Here is a 17,535-nt window from a genome sequence, read left to right on the forward strand (position 1 = left end):
ACACTGGATGCGGCATGGCACGGCACGACAAATCCCCGACAGAAAACTGCTGCTGCTTTCTATTCAAGACGTCTTGACACAAATTTAAAATGATTTTCAACGGTCACTTTGTCGCGTCCAGTGTACTAGACAGACTTTAGCTGTTGCGGCGCAGATACGGTGTTACTCACCTATCGAGAAGAAACAAAGCAACCTCGGCGTCCGATCGCAGGCCTTCCGCTCCTTGAGTTCTCTCCAGCGCTGGAAAGCTGATCCGATATTTACACGGGTCCTACTTCTTGCCTTATTGCCTTAAGCCTTCTTAACTGGCTACAAGTTTGTTTTGTTATTCGGCCCGAATCAGTTTTCTAAAGCGTTTTTGAAAAATCGCTTACCCCACCTTTAAAAGAAGTATAGCCTTCTAATAGCACACTTGAATAAACTTCTTTTTTGTAAGGGTTGAGCTAAACTCTGCAGGGCAGCAGTCCTCCAAGACAAGATTTGAGGAACCCTGACATACAGTCTCATCTCTTATCCTGGATGACTAGCTGCGTGTCAATGAAAGTGGTGATTCTCTGCAGCAGTCTATGAATTCCTACAAGGATTTCCAGTGGAGTGACAATGAAGAAATAAGTGTTTACCTCAGAGCTTTGAAAGTTTGTGCATAATGAAATACTGTTTAACTGCTTCTGTGTTTTAGTCTTCCCAGCTGTGTTTCCATGAAGAGTGACCAGTCAATAGATGATGTAATCAACTTCAGTTCAGGAGACTTTTCTGCTGATCTGAGGTGAGGACAGTATCATGGTGGATTGGTTCTTAAAGTTTTTTTTAAAATTTATATATAAACGTGTAATTTTGGTTTGATAGGGTCTTTTAAAAGCAAATACTGTGTAAATATACATATTTATTACACGCACCAATGAGCTCTCAATGAAGATTTCTGTTCACTGCTGTGCTCCTGTCTGCTCCCACACGCTTAATTTTGAATATGACTACTTTCACAGAACTTTGTTCCATGTCCACATTTACATTGATTTTGTCCTCACCAACTTTAGCTTATGCCTTTATAGGCATTTTATGTATTTTTTTAACAATGCACAATAAATAATGATGAGTTGGCAGTTGAGATTCTGAAGCACTGTTAAGTTCAAAGTTATTCTGGGGCACAGTTGAATTTTGAGAAGTGTCTAGTGACTCCCTTGTTTACACTATTTAGAAATATGCATATTCATCAATGGTAAGGTTGTTGTGTGCGTAATACTGTATATATTTTACCAGGAAACTAAGCATGGACGAAGAGGATGAAGGCCAGAGAAAAGTCAAACATGGGTTTCCGAACATTACATTGCTTGTCCGGAGAAAGGCGAATCAAACAGACCTCACTACTACGCTACAGAAAAGTAAAAGCTTGGACCTTTTAAATAATAGATAATAGAAGCTCCCAAATGATGACAACCTGTATTCAACCAATTTACAAACAGCATAGGATGATTTAATAGTATATAATAGTCAGTGGGGGAAAGGAGGAGCTGATAAGATATTAAAGACATTTTGTCGGGGGAGAATTCCAGAAAGTAGGGTTTCACATAAACCCTGAACCGCGAGTTGATTAACCAAAAGCTTTTTGGAACCGAAAGTTGAGGCTATCCACTTACTCGGAGTAAACTTACCCAAACTTTCCAAGTCGAATAACCTGCTTTCTGGAATACCCCTCAGAAGCAGGTGTAACAAAATCCACCGTAGGCAAGTTTGACTGAACCCAAGTGCAATTTTATGTAACTATAAATTAAACCAACACAAAGTAAACAGAACCGAATTAGTTACTTGACCTGACTAGAGCAGACCTGACTAGACTCACTAAAAGTGTGTTACAACATCAAAGCTAGGCAAAGGCACAAAGTAAACATGAGGACTAATTTAATTTAATTTAATTTAATTTAATTTAATTTAGTTTAGCAGACAAAAAGCAACTTACAGTGCATTCAGGCTATACATTTTTTACCAGTATGTGTGTTCCCTGGGAATTGAACCCACAACCTTTTGCGCAGCTAACGCAATGCTCTACCACTGAGCCACAGAAACACTATATATACTCATGTTCTGTTCACTTCATTATTTATTGGAATATCAATCATACGAATCATCAAAAATGAAAACGGAGATTAACACAGCTCCCAAACATGGTCTCAAAACTCTGTTCCTTTCCCCATAGGCCACACCCCTACCTCGTCACTGCCTGACTAAAACACAGATGTCACGGGTACAGCCCACCTCATTATCTTATTAGGGGAAAACAATAAACATTATACAATATATAATACATATAAATGCATAAACAAATAACGTGAAACAATAACTCACAGGCTCATACACATGGACTAATGACATAATAAGGAACACAAACACCTAAGGGTAATCAAACAATGAAGCAATGGAAAGACGACACAGGAACCACATGACAAGATCAACCATAAACATAAAGCCTGCATACCCTTATGAAAAAGAAGTTTATTCAAGTGTGCTATTAGTATACTTCTTTTAAACTAAAAAATAGGAAAGTATACTTTCAGTCAACTTTTTATGTACTTCTCAGACGTGGGCTTTATGTACTTCTCAGAAATATACTTAAAATGACATTTAAGTATACTTGACTTATACTTAAAATGCTACTACAAGTATTTAATTAGTAAACTATCAGTATACCTATAAGTTCACTTTTAGTATAGTTGCAGTACAAACTAAAAACATAAGATGTAAACTAGTTGTGTACTAAAAGTTTACTACTGTTATACTTAAAAGTATACTTTTATATATACTAGAAAGTGGGCCAATTTAGTCCCAAGGAGTATTGAAATAGTACACTTACAAGTATACTACCAGTACACTGATATTTGTATACTTACTACATGAAGTATACTCAAAAATATAGTTGAACTTTACTTAAGTATACTTAATAAACTTGAAGTATACTACTTTTGGGTAAGGGTAACACCACAAGCTTGAGCTTCGCATCAGCTTCACGTCAGCGTAACTTCATCTTTGCTGCAGCTGCAGACTCGCGAGAGTCTTCACACTGGATGCAAAAATAGACTTGGCGACAAAACCATTGGTTCAGTGCTTGCTCACGCGACACGCCTGCTTGACGCTCAAGCGTTGCTGCTCCTGCTACCGGTGTGAATGCACTCATTTGTTAACATGCACACTGAAAAAAATATGCGCTGCTCATGCGCCGCTCATGCTTGCAGTGTGAAACCAGCCTAACACATAAAGCAATAAGAGAAGCTGTGTTTTCGACTTGAGGTGGCACTGCGCAGACCGATCGGTGTATGACATCAAAGTACAGAGAGAGCGATTCGAAGGCTTTCATAGCTGTCTGCTCTCTTCTAATCGCTTTTGCGATAATGTGATGTCATACACCGATCGGTCTGCGCAGTGCTGCTTCAAGCTGAACACATAAGCACATGGCATGATCATATGAGGGAACAGAGCCACATGACAAACCCAGGTACAAAACTACAAATTAAAAGACATGAAACAAAACCCAAATCCAACATCACAGTTAGCTCATAGTCAGTAATTTGGTAGTCTGACTGGTAGAGTATGATGCTAAAACTGCCAAGGTCATGCGTTCGATTCTCAGGAAACCTGCAGATTGTCAAAATGTATAGGGACCTTGCATTGTAGGTCACTCTGAATATAAAGCATGGCAATAAGTACTCTATTTTACTGTAGTTTCTGTTGTTTTCATCAGATCTTGCTCCTATGTCTCCGCAAAAACACAAATCTAGACTGGGAGAGAAATTCCAGTTGCTAAATGACGGAATATCATATCAAGGGAACTTACTTTTGAATGAGATCTATACAGAGCTCTTCATCACGCAGGGAGACAGTGGAGAGGTCAATTATCAACATGAGGTGAGACAGATTGAGATGTCCCGAAGGCTAGAGAAGCAGGAAATACCAATTAAATGCAATGACATCTTTAAACCCTCACCTGGACAATACAAACCCATCAGAAGTGTGCTGACAAAAGGAGTTGCTGGCATTGGAAAAACAGTGTCTGTACAGAAGTTCATTCTGGACTGGGCTGAGGGAAAAGCAAACCAGGACGTCCACCTCATATTTGCACTTCCTTTCAGGGAGCTGAATTTTATGAAGGAGGAAAATATCAGTCTAATGGAGCTTCTCCATCGATTTTTCTCAGATATAAAGTAACTGAGATCATCAGACCTTGATGATTACAAAGTTATGTTTATCTTTGACGGGCTTGATGAGTGTCGACTTCCTTTAAATTTCCAAACTAATCAGATGTTGTCTGATGTCACACACTCAGCTTTAGTGGATGTGCTGCTGACCAACCTCATCAAAGGAAAGCTGCTTCCTTCTGCTCTCATATGGATAACCTCTCGACCAGCAGCAGCCAGTCAGATCCCTCCTGAGTGTGTTGATCGGGTCACAGTGGTACGAGGATTCAGTGATGCTCAGAAAGAAATATATTTCAGGAAGAAGATCAATGACCAGAGTCTAGCCAACAGAATTATCACACATATCAAATCATCAAGAAGCCTGTACATCATGTGTCACATACCAGTCTTTTGCTGGATTTCAGCCAATGTCCTAGAGAGAATGTTGCATGAAGCAGAGAGTACAGAGATCCCCAAAACTCTCACTCAAATGTTCACACACTTCCTGATCTTTCAGACCAAAATGAAGACCCAGAAGTATGATGAGAGAAGTGAGGTTGATCTTCAGCAGGCCAGAAAAACTATTTTTTCACTGGGCAAATTGGCTTTTGAACAACTGGAAACAGGCAACCTGATTTTCTATGAGGAGGACCTGAGACAATGTGGCATTGATGCCAAAGAAGTGTCAGTGTACTCGGGAGTTTTTACCCAGATCTTCAGAGAGGAGATTGGCCTGTGTCTGGGGAAATTGTACAGCTTTGTGCATCTGAGCATTCAGGAGTTTTTTGCTGCTTTGATCAGGTTTCTCTCCTTTGTTTCAAATAAGAAACATAAGTCAGAAATAACCGATTTTCAAAAAAAGGAAGTGGACAAGGCTTTGCAGAGTGAGAATGGACACATGGATCTTTATCTTCGGTTTCTTCTGGGTCTCTCACTGCAGTCCAATCAGAGTCTTTTGCCAAGTCTGTTGACACAGACAAGAAACACGACTCATAGCAGTTTGGAAATAATTGAGTACATCAAGGAGAAGATCAGGGAGAATCCCTCCCCAGAAAAATCCATCAATCTGTTTCACTGTCTGAATGAATTGAATGATCATTTTCTACAGCACGCAGTCCAAACATACCTGAAAGGAACTCGTGTTAATCGTCTCGCTGATGCTAAGCTCTCTCCTGATCAGTGGTCAGCTTTGGTGTTTGTGTTACTGAACTCAGACGAGGAGCTTACTGACTTTGAACTAAGTAAATATCATCAATCAGAAGAAGGTCTTCTGAGGCTGCTGCCAGTGGTCAAAGTATGCAGAAAAGCAAAGTGAGCATTTACACTGCTAAACTATTTAATGTATCTTAACAAAACACTAGAAATAATAAATATTGAATCCAGAATACAAAATGTAAGTTCATTCATTATAAATGTTGTTTCATTTACACTGCAGCATGTGTTTATTGATTATATTATTTATAAAACTGTATTGTTACTTTAATATGAAGTTGAACAATGCAATTTAACTTACAGTTGTTATTATGCTTTCTTCTAGTCTGAGTGGCTGTTTTCTTACATGGAGAAGCTGTTCAGCTCTGGCCAAAGCTCTTAGAAATTTGAGAGTGCTGAACCTGAGTCATAATAACCTACAGAATTCAGGAATCAAGCTGCTCTCTGCAGAACTAAAAAACTCTCACTGTAAACTCAAGACATTAAAGTAAGTACTGTGTATATTCAATGCAATCAGTAGTTAACAACTATAAGTGGAAATAACATACTATAAATTACACTGCAGTAATGACCTGCAGACTAAGATAATCAGAGGTAGAAGGTCTTGTTTTACATTTAGATTTTTCTTTGTTAGATATCCTGCACTGACTGTTTATCCTTCTTTTTTATTATTGGAATCCAACACTCACTGCTTACTGGACACCTCATTCACATGCTTTTAACATAGCTGTGTAAGTATGAGAAGTGTTTTTTCTCTATTTCTCTGCAGGCTGTACAACTGCAGCATTGGAGAGGAGGGTTTTGATGCTCTTGTTTCAGCTCTGAGACTAAACCCCTCACACTTTCTATCCTGCACTGACTGTTTATCCTTCTTTTTTTATTATTGGAATCCAACACTCACTGCTTACTGGACACCTCATTCACATGCTTTTAACATAACTGTGTAAGTATGAGAAGTGTTTTTTCTCTATTTCTCTGCAGGCTGTACAACTGCAGCATTGGAGAGGAGGGTTTTGATGCTCTTGTTTCAGCTCTGAGACTAAACCCCTCACACCTGAGAGAACTGGATGTGAGCTGGAATAAACCAGGAGTCTCCGGAGTTATGTTGCTCTCTGATCTACTAAAGGATCCACACTGTAACCTGGAGAAACTACAGTGAGTGTTATTATTTTTGTCATATTTTAAAATAGTTGGTTGGATTATTTCACCTCTCTCTTCTGTCTCTATCTGTTTCACCCATTACTGCAAATGGTTGGATGGGATGCTGAAGGCGATCTTTTCCCATACCTTAGGGGAGTGCTTCCCAACCTTGTTCCTGGAGGCACACCAACAGTACACATTTTCTAACTCTTGAATGGATGGGTTAGGTGTGGGAAACATCCAAAAATGTATACTGTTGCTATGCCTCAAGGAACAGGGTTGGGAAACCTTAGGGGATAGGGCGATTTGCCAGTATCCCCTATTAAACTCAAGCATAAAGACACAGTGGGCCATCCCCAGTGGCTCTATCAGACTGTCCATCTGAGGCATGGGGTAGCTGTTGAACATGGAAATGTTGTTTAATCTCCTGCAGTCATTAGAGAACTGGAAGGTATCTACCCTCTTTGCTCAAGAGTGGTTTAGAGATTGGCTGTTAACCCCACACCTCCCTGTCTATGGGTTAGTTTGAGATGAGCCTATTGTCCAATAGTCCTGGGTTGTCACCTGAACAGAAATGAAAGTCTTGAATTCGAAATTGAATTCCATGTATGGAAACTTGTCCCAGTTGTGCCCATACACTTGAGCATCTGGCTGAAGCATTCATCAAGCATTTTAATTTGGGGAGGTAAATCGAGGTCTGGAGCTGTTCCACCTGAAGGGGCTTACTTATTTCTAGAGCTGGTAAAAATATTTTTTATTAATTTAAATCTTTATTTAAACAATCTCGATACTGATTAATAAATGCCAAGGTCAATCTTTTAGTCTAGTGCTTTTTTCAGTTAATGTTTGAGTAAAAAGAGCCACTAAACAGTATTTGTAGCATTCTTCCCATTCAGCAAAGTTGAATGAGTTTTGTTAAGTTTTTTTTTGTTTTGTTACATTTGTTAAAACGGAAGTAAGGTAACCCTCCAGGAGAAGGGTTGGCTACCCCTGATATATAGTTTACAGCACGAGTTGAAAATTGTACTTGAAATATTTCCAAATTAACTGATACTCATACAAGATCAGAGATTAATCAAATTGAGAGTTGAAATTGAATCAGAATATAATCATCAATACCCTGCCCTACACAGTTCTACCATCCACTAGGAGATGAAGGGGATGCCCCAGTCCGTCATAATGCCTTCGGTATCCACACCTAGCTAAAGAGAATAAACAGCTCCTTTGAAATAATCATCAAATAATCATTGTTTATGATGAGAGAATCCACAAGAGTGCAGAATTCAGTCAGTGACTCCTGTGTTTTCAGTGGATTTCTTCTTCACTGTCATCTAATCGAAATGCCTCTACATTCATATGTTCAACATAATTGATGCTCAATGCTACAAAAAAATAAAATAAAATTTTTGATGGCATTTTGAGCACATCTAAATGTAATGTATCGATTTTCACATTTCACTTTAAGTCAAGTCAAGTCAAGTCACTTTTATTTATATAGCGCTTTTAACAATACAGATTGTGTCAAAGCAACTGTACAGCATTAATTAGGAAAATATTGTAATATAATGCAAAATGACAATAGTAAACACTCAATGTTCAGTTAAAGGCAGATCATCATTGAATTCAGTGATATCATCATCCAGCTCAGTTCAGTTTAAATAGTATCTTTGCAATAATTTGCAATCAAGTCAACGATATCGACTGTAACATGCTATTCATTTAGAGTTTTATTTGACCTTTTTGGCCTTTGCAGTTGGACTGCATTATTTTTGCAGTATCCAAGTGCTGAATATATACAAACATTCAGTACTATTCAATATTCAGCACAATACTATTCTTGCAGTACATATTCACCTTACTCGGATGCAATTACTATACTTCTTTACAGAATTGCTAAATTGTTTACTCAATACAATATACTTTTTTCTGTAATGTTCAAAGAAATGTGTTTTAGCAATTCAGAAAAACTGTAATGCAGCCTAAAAATCCTTTAACGGATTTGAATATTAGAAATGTGTTAGTGTGTTCATCATTAGTTATTCTTAGTTAAGCATAAATTGTTGTATATGCTTATGACTCGTGAATGTAATGCTCGGTTAACTGAAATGATCCAGGCTTGAAGAGCCAGTGCAGCTTTGACAGAACCAGACTAATACGGTCATACTTCCTGGTTCTAGTAAGAACTCTAGCTGCATTTTGGACCAACTGGAGTTTGTTTATTAAGCGTGCAGAACAACCACCCAATAAAGCGTTACAATAATCTAACCTTGAGGTCATGAACGCATGAATTAACATTTCTGCATTTGACATTGAGAGCATAGGTCGTAATTTAGATATATTTTTGAGATGGAAAAATGCAGTTTTACAAATGCTAGAAACGTGCCTTTCTAACGAAAGATTGCTATCAAATAACACACCTAGGTTCCTGAGCGGAACCACCGTACCCCGAAGGCCCACACATGCTTCTAGATGTGATATGAGAATAATGTGATCCACCAAGTCAAATGCAGAGATAAGGTCTAGCAAGACCAAAGCCATAGATTGCCTGGTATCAGTAGTGAGCATTACATCATTCATGACTCTTAAAAGGGCCAATTCAGTGCTGTGACGGACTTTAAAACCAGACTAAAATTTCTTATAAATATGGCTATCATAGTGTAGACGAACCCAAGTGCAGCTTTATTAAATCCAAACGTGAGAAGATACAAAAATAAACAAAGACTTGCCAAAAAAACAAACTTAAACATGAACAAGAAACTCACCAACAGTGGTTACACAAACAAAGCTAGACAAGACACAATGGCAACATGAGGGCTATATATATATATCAAACGAAAGGGGTCACATGACATATTCCAACCAATGAACACATGACACATAACTAAAACAACCAATCACAACATGACACATTGATTAAGGGAGCACATGGCAAGATACACGAGGGTAAGGGAATTACATGACAAAACAAGGAAACATAACCATGACTAAACCACAAAATAAAAGACATGAAAACATGAACAAGAAACAAAAACCAAAAACAGACATGACACAAACCCAGCAACTCACAGGTATTACAGCATGCTGTCACATGCACGATTGAACATCTTCCTCTGTTCTTAACTACTATAAACATCTTTAAAGGAACAGGAGCCCCTAATGATCCCTGGATGTCCAGTGGCAATGAATTTCATTGCATCAAAACATACGTAGGCCTAGAGATTGTCAGGGAATAGGCTGGATTCAGGTGCGGGTACAACAGAGGCTTTATTGAACAGAGATTTATCACAACGGGCAATGAGCGCCTCCGCGGACAGTTCGTGTGGACGTGGAATCCCCTACCACACAGATGGGTGGATAGCAGCGGCTGGAACAAGCCGCAACTGCGGCAGTGGAGACGAAGCCGGCAGGGCAGCTCGCTAATCCGAGCGAGAGGCTGAGCAACCCAACAACGATACTGCAGAGTCCCAGGGTAGGCGGATGCTGAAGGGAGCCCACGGGTTTCTGAACGCACAGAGAGGTGCGGGAAAATATACAGGCAGCTACGAGCACTGGAGCCTGAACGAGACAAGACAGGACTGGTAAGCAATACTAACTATGACAAAACAGACACAGTCTCTATAGTGTGATATCTAGGTGCAAGAGTCTCTATGTGCAGAGAATTAACTGACTTCTGTGATGTGAGGCGGCTAGCAGACGGTCGGTTTAGCCAGTCTGTTTGTTTGTGCAAAACAAACAAAATATTACAGTGTCTGACATCATACTTGCAAGTTCACACACCTCACACACCTTGTTGAACACGGGTGCACCTTCCCGTCGCGGAGGGATCCCTGAGACAGAACTGCGCCAACCCTGACGTCCGATGCATCAACCCCGACAAGGAACTGGGACTCAGGATCTGGAACCTTCACCGTGATTGATGAAAGAATCTGACTTACCACTGTTGTTTGATGAACTTGAGAAAAAACAGAGCGAGAGAGAAAAAGAAAACAGCAATAGACGCGAATGGAAACACGAATGACAAGCTAACCGGCTAACGAATGCTAACGTGCTGCACGCGCTGTTTTAGAATAATAGAGAACGATCAAATTAATCAGATTAGTTTGATATATAATATCAGAAATATGGTGGGAATTAAGTTATATTTTATCACTTTAAACAACAGAGAGTGATAGTAAGATAGAGATTCAACAGAAAAGCAAAGCTACACGGAGCTACAATCACAAACCACTCAGCAGCACGGTACACAGGAAACGGAAACATCAACACAGCCTTTTGTTACAGTCAGGCACTCGCTTAACACTTTAATTGTGACAGTTGTAATAGATTTGGTTTAATCGTGCAGGAGCATTTTTGGCTCCTTACCTTGAGATGCCAGGAACATCTTCCTGTCTCTGCTGGGATGTTGGAGAATGAGACATGAATGCAGAAGTTTACAACGGTTCACTTCCTGTGAGGGACAGAGATACAATTATTCATCTCTCAAGTATTCTTCCTCTTCTTGTGCTCTTTCTCTCTGTGTTTATATCTCTGTCCTATTGATTACAGAACCAGTTCCAGATGTGCATCATGAGCCTGAACTGCATTATTGATTACAGTTGCCAAGATCAAAGCTGGTTGAGAAGCATATTTCCACAATGGCCTCTGATATATTACCTATATTACCTATGAGTGCATTGCATCACACAGTCCAATGCTTACTGTTTATTGGACACTTCAGTAACACACTTTTTTTTACCGATCATGTCATTTTGCTTGTTGAATATGTGGAAGTAAAGTGAGGATGGGTTTTCTTTCTCTCTGCAGGCTACATAGCTGTGGTATTGGAGAGGAAGGTTTTGCTGCTCTGGCTTCAGCTCTGAGATCAAACCCCTCACTCCTGAGAGAACTGAACCTGAGCTCTAATAAACCAGGAGATTCAGGAGTGAAGCTGCTGTCTCATGTACTGGAGGATCCACACTGTAAACTGGAGAAACTACTGTAATTGATTTTTTTTTTCATTTTAGTAAATCTTTTAAAATATTCTATAAAATCCTCTCAGTCATTTTTTTAATCTTCTTTCTTTTTGTTTTTGTTTAATTTGTCTGTTTTCTTACTAATATTTAATAAGAGGCTTACATGAGAAATCACAAAATGTCACCTCTGTGCAGCGTTAAAAAGCCATTTTCATGTGAAGTCTGAACAAAATAAAAACACTCTAGGAATGCAAATTTAACCATAATATAATTGGTTCACAAAACTGCTTTTTAAGCCCTGGTGTCTGCATTGCGTTTGCATGCATGAAATACAACACAGTTGTATAGATGTCACTCCTATAGACACATAAAAATAAACACCCACACTTTCTTACTTACGAGGCTTTTTTGGGATGCACAAGTCATTTTTACCTCATCCTGCATTTATGCGTTTGTTCATTTGTAACCGTGACATGTTGCTCTCTATCTCCCTGCAGGCTGTCTGATTGCAGTATTGGAGAGAAAGGTTTTGCTGTTCTGGCTTCAGCTCTGAGATCAAACTCCTCACACCTGAGAGAACTAAATCTGAGCTCTAATAAACCAGGAAATTCAGGAGTGAAGCTCTCTGACCTGCTAGAGGATCCACAGTGTAATCTAGAGAAACTTCAGTAAGTGATCATTTTATTCCATTTTATTAAATATTTAAGGATTCTATCAAATTCTCTCTCTTGATAATTATATATCTTCTCTCTTTTGTGTTTTGTTTAATTTGTCCATCAGTTCAGATGAAATATATGAGACTAACAAAACACCTCTGTGTAGCTTCAGTGATGCAATAGTTGATAGGGTTGTACCATCAAGTGCTTTAAAATCTTTTTTTCTTTCTATTTTTCTTTCCATTTTTAGTTTTCAGCTGTTGATAACGACTGAAATGAGTACACATGAGTACATATATATATATATATATATATATATATACAGTGGGTACGGAGAGATGGTTCTTTAAAGAACCTATGACTGAATGGTTCTCTGTGGAACTAAAAATGGTTCTTCTATGGCATCGCTTGAAGAACCTTTTGAAGCACCTTTATTTTTAAGAGTGTATGTGGAATGTTTTTTGAATAATTGTGAACATTACATATCATCAAATTAATTACATGGTATACTAATTAACCTAATTAATGGCAAATAATTGGATATCAATATTTGCAGAGAAAAATATCCAAATCTACTTTTTAAATACAATTTAAGGTTGTACATCACTTACTTTAGTTGTTATTGGCCAGATGCTTGGGCACTTTTTTGAGTATTTTTTTTAGCATCAATACTTTCAGTAAAATTATACACATTTTATAATAACTTTTTGTATAATCATGGTAAGGAGAAATTATTTTGGTCAAGCTCAAGCAAATAAATGTAAGCACTTAACATCTTTAAAATTTATATAGTTCAGCATTTTAAATCAGTAGGATCATGATCTTTAGACAAAAGGCACCGAATACCAGGAATGACCTTTTACCTATACCTGTATTAAAGGGGTCATTATTGAGAAATCAAATTTTGCCAGATATGTTGACATATAAGATTGTAATTATATAGAATATATTATATATATCATAACTCTAAACTTCCTTGTTAGCCTAAAATGTGAATATCTGTGATCACAGTCGTATCCAGCATTGAGGTCCCTGATGTCCAGACCTCAGTAGTTTTGCCGAGGTGTATAATAGAAGTTGTGAAATAACTGCGTAACAACAACTGTACTTTGGTGCTGCAAAATATTGTACAACCTAAGATAACAGACTTTCCGAGAGGATGGTCTTAAAGTAAGTAAAAATAAATTAAGCCTGACTAGCAAAGTTTTGCCCTGACTCATCCTTCTGATATATCACTCTAAGCCCTTTTAGTGTATTTTACAGGTGCAAGAGAATTGTTTGTTTAGTTCATCAAGTAGTCATGAAATATGTCACAAAGACAAAAGACACAGAGTAGGCTGCACAATATAAAACATCTCATATTAATATTAATCAAAAGACAGTTTTATTTTTAAAACAAACTGGTCCAAGCCTGGCTAAATCTCAATTTTGGAAACCACTTCCCTCTAGCTATCATAAAAACTGTCTGTCTTTTTGCCTGATAATCCAAACCCCCTTCCAAAGGAGATCACCTCTCCCAATCCTGGCAAATAAAAGCCTCAGAGTGCCAGAGATCATCAGGCTGCTGGACTGGCAGGACCAAGGTGACCACTTTGTCATGATCCTTGAACGTCTCTCTCCCTGTGAGAATTCGTTGACTTCATGAGGTGTCACAGTGACAGCCCTCAACAAAGAGAAAGCATGGCAAGTCATGTGGCAAGTGGTTCATGCTGCACACATGTGCTGCCTCCATGGAGTGCTTCACCATGACATCAAAATGGAGAAACTTTTAATTAACAGGGAACATCAAGTTCATTGACTTCAGATACAAGGACATTCTGAAGAGGTCACCTAACAAGTCAAACTGTGGTATGTATTGTATAATTCATTGTTTCTGTGCTAATCAGTCCAGAACAATCATGTTGTGTCAATGCAAACAAACACATCGGACAAAATCTCTTTCCTCCAGGCACAGCAGCATACTCACCTCCAGAGTGCCATGCCAGGGGGAAGTACTAGCAAATCTTGTGTAGTTTCTTGCTCCTTGGCTTGAGGGAGCAGTATTTGCGTCTGGTGGAACTGCTTCCCAAGGGATTTATATATATTGTCTATTCACGAGTTCACACTTACATATAATAAAAGAGTAAAGGTTATGCGTATTTGGCGTGCTGTCCGAGGGGAGGGCTCCGAGCTCGGAATTTTGGCCCGAACCCAGAGTACCCCCCCTACGGGTTAGGACAGAAATAGTTGTAAGTGCGGAGAAGGGGTGGCGGAGGGATGCTGAAAAAACTGTCAAGGAACAGAGGTAAGTGTGCTGTGTATATATACTAAGGATGTGCATCTCATGACTCAGGCCGATACAATACGCATCTCGATGCATTGCCAACGATACGATACATTAAAGATACATATGAAGCAGCTACCGATGTGATACGATTCACCCCTATTACGATGCAGTGCGATCCGATTTCGATTCGATTCGATTCAACACAATGCGATTTGTTGCAATGGAGAAAATATAACTTTTCATGCCTTAAAGGGGTCATATGATGCGATTTCAAGTTTTCCTTTCTCTTTGGAGTGTTTACAGCCATGCAGCCTTTCTCTCTGGTTTTATGACAGCTGTACCTTTTATAGTTTGCAGAACAGATAGCAGAACATTAGAACATTACAATCTAAAATTGCTCTTTAAAGCATTAAAATAACTAAATTGAAAGTTAAAATCACTGAATTAAAAATGAAAATAAATAATAAAGAAAATGACTATTTTAACTTCTACAAAAAAACACACATTCACTCATTTGAGCTTAGTAATTAGTACTGTACTAGCTTAGAATTGATTTACCCATTACAATAGTCCCTTTACAGTTACTGCTATCATAAAAATACACTTTATATGTAGGTTTAAAATTCTACAAAAGACACATTTAATGTCCAACAACAAATATTTTAGCAAAATGTATATTTTATTCAGAATTATTGTGCTCCTATTCGATTGCGCTCCATCTGTTTAGCGTGCATGTGCGCAGCTGCGCTCGTTCACTCGTGTAAGCCTCACCCACTCCTGACAGCGAAATGGATATGTTTGCATGACTTTCTAACATTTTGTCTCCGTGGTGTTGTGATTCGTCATATTCACGAAGCAGTGGTGATGAAAGAACATGCTTGAGAAACAGTTTAGAGAGGTGTAGCGTCTGGACCAATCAAACACACAATATATATTTTGTTAGCTATATTTAACAAATACTCTGTAACACCCCTCAGTTAACAAGCCATTTGAGGACCTATGGACCCTTCCCCCGAAATGCGTAACACCCCAGGAAGCCGAACAGGCCCCTGGTTCCATGGCAACCAACGCTGATATCACTGGGTTTATTGCCTAGAGGAATGCGAAGCAGGGAAAATCACTGCATGTTCCATAGCAAGAGGCACAATGCACAGTAGAAATGGACTTTTCTACTAATTAATTAATAGGAAAACCTTTCTTTGAATGAACAGTGTATCCTTCAGGTCATGGTGTATGTTGTCTTTGATATTTTTAGACTATACTATGCATGCTTATGATGGAACCCATTCCTGTTATCTGTCTTCTGAATACCGGAGCCTTCTGCCTCCATCTGTGACTCCCCGATGACAAAGCTCCCTTTCTCGTCCACCTCGATGCTAACTGCAGCCAGTAAAGAGGCTGCCCAGAACTGCCTGTCTTGCCTCCTCAATGCCAGTGCTCCCGGTCATGGCTGCCACAATGATTCATGACACAGGAATCCCAAAGTTATATGGTATATTCACGAGTTCACGCTTACATATAATTAGCTGAAGTATGGTAATGCATATTTGGCGTGCTGTCCGGGGAAGGGCTCCAAGCTCGGGAATGACCCGAACATAGAGTACCCCCCAAAAAGCAATTGAGCAAAGGACAGCCGCCAGACTAAGGACCCCCCCCAAAATAAGCACTGAGATCTGGCGGGGGCTGATGTTCAAGACGTCGCCTGGCTGGCAAGCTGGAAGAGCCTACGTACCCCGGTGGGAGCGACTTATGCATTGGAAGGGTAGGCCCTACCCGCTGCTGGTATTGGACTACGTGGTTTGGGGCGCCCAGTCGGGAGGGCTCGAGCCGATGCTCAACAGAAGCAGCTCACAGCGTTGGAACGGGTGAGCCCTATCGGCTGATGGGGGAGGAGCAGCGTGATTGTATAGCCCGACCAGGAGGGCCCGAGTTGCCTCGACTGGAACAGCTCACGGTGTCGGCTTACAGGCTCTACTGGCTGACAAACCACTGCTGATCAGTGGGCAGAGGGCAAATGGCTGACCGAGAGGGCCCATGAAGCCTCCTCTTGGAGATCACTACTCAGGACGGCGGACGTGTGGGTCCTTTCAGTTTGGCAAGGTAAAAAGGCTTTGGGCCGTCTGGCAAGGAGGACTCTCACGACATCCGACGGGAGATCAAGACTCACTGCATCAGATGGGTAAGCCTTGCCGGGCGGGGAGAGAAAAGGAAAACCTGACTGGGAGAGCTCTCACGGCATCCGATGGGAGATCAAGACTCAGGACATCGAACGGGTAAGCCTTGCCAGGTGGGGGGAAAAGACGTGAGGTTAGCCGAGAGGGCTCGGACAGCGTTCGGCGGGAGGTCAAGACTCATGGTATTGGACGGCTGAGCCTCGCCGACCGTTGAACGGAAAGGTAAAGGTGTGTGGCCGGGAGACTCTCGCCGGCATCCGACGGGAGCTCGATACTCACGGCATTGGACAGGTAAGTCTTTGCCGACCGTAGAATGAAAAAGTCTCAATTTCACAGTAGACACTTGTATTATAAGAAATACTGAAAACTTTTGTAGAATTGTGTTCTGCTGAGGAGGGGGTTCCTCTTTAAGGGTCTGTGGGAATGTTTATCTATCTCCAGCCAGGTGTGACCCTGGATCACAGAACCTAACAAACCAAAAGATCTTTTATGTTTTTACAACTGATTTGAAGATTTCTTTGTTTTTCTGATTTGGGTATATAAGGATAGTGACAAAACACTACTTTGGGGATTCTGTAGTCAGAAAAACCCCCATGCAGTGTGTGAGAGTCTCTGGAGCTCTGCACCAGAACTCTCGCTGCTGTGTCTCTCTGCTGTCAGGTATGATTCAAAAATGTAATTGTGTTAAACACATTGTGCCCATAGAGTACACTGTATAGTCTTTTGTGCTACTACATGTGCACATAGGCTAGTTAAAGCTGCAGTCTGTACGTTTTGCCTCTTTGTCGCCAACTCTGTTTGAAAACCTGGAATTGCAGCTTGGTGCGGAATTATCTAGCTTGCGTGGGTTGTGAGTCGGCACGGCTCCAGCGCGGATTAATCTAATGTTCTGAAGAGTAGGCTATGTGTGGCAGTCAGTCACCGCACTGGTGTGGATATTCACTGTACTTCGCAATCACAGATTCTAGCCTA

At 40.0% G+C, this 17,535-nt stretch overlaps 1 protein-coding gene and 1 long non-coding RNA gene across 2 annotated transcripts in view; one reads left to right on the plus strand and one right to left on the minus strand.

The window, feature by feature from the left end:
• The first annotated feature begins 1,291 nt into the window (after window positions 1–1,291).
• Window positions 1,292–12,139, plus strand: LOC107710768 (protein NLRC3). Its single transcript, XM_074560074.1, is given in 6 exon segments — window positions 1,292–1,379; window positions 3,731–5,474; window positions 5,701–5,862; window positions 6,357–6,530; window positions 11,319–11,492; window positions 11,965–12,139. Coding segments are annotated over 5 exon segments (2,418 nt in total). The 5' UTR covers window positions 1,292–1,379; window positions 3,731–3,741.
• A 4,179-nt stretch (window positions 12,140–16,318) lies between these two features.
• LOC107710789 (uncharacterized) overlaps window positions 16,319–17,535 on the minus strand; it is a 19,959-nt gene continuing 18,742 nt past the window's right edge. Inside the window, exon 3 of the long non-coding RNA XR_001636635.1 lies at window positions 16,319–16,328. This is a non-coding gene — a long non-coding RNA (uncharacterized LOC107710789). The remainder of the gene's footprint in view (window positions 16,329–17,535) is intronic.

The sequence above is a fragment of the Sinocyclocheilus rhinocerous genome, unplaced genomic scaffold, assembly GCF_001515625.1.
Source record: "Sinocyclocheilus rhinocerous isolate Xijiao unplaced genomic scaffold, SAMN03320098_v1.1 scaffold1048, whole genome shotgun sequence".
NCBI lineage: Eukaryota > Metazoa > Chordata > Actinopteri > Cypriniformes > Cyprinidae > Sinocyclocheilus > Sinocyclocheilus rhinocerous.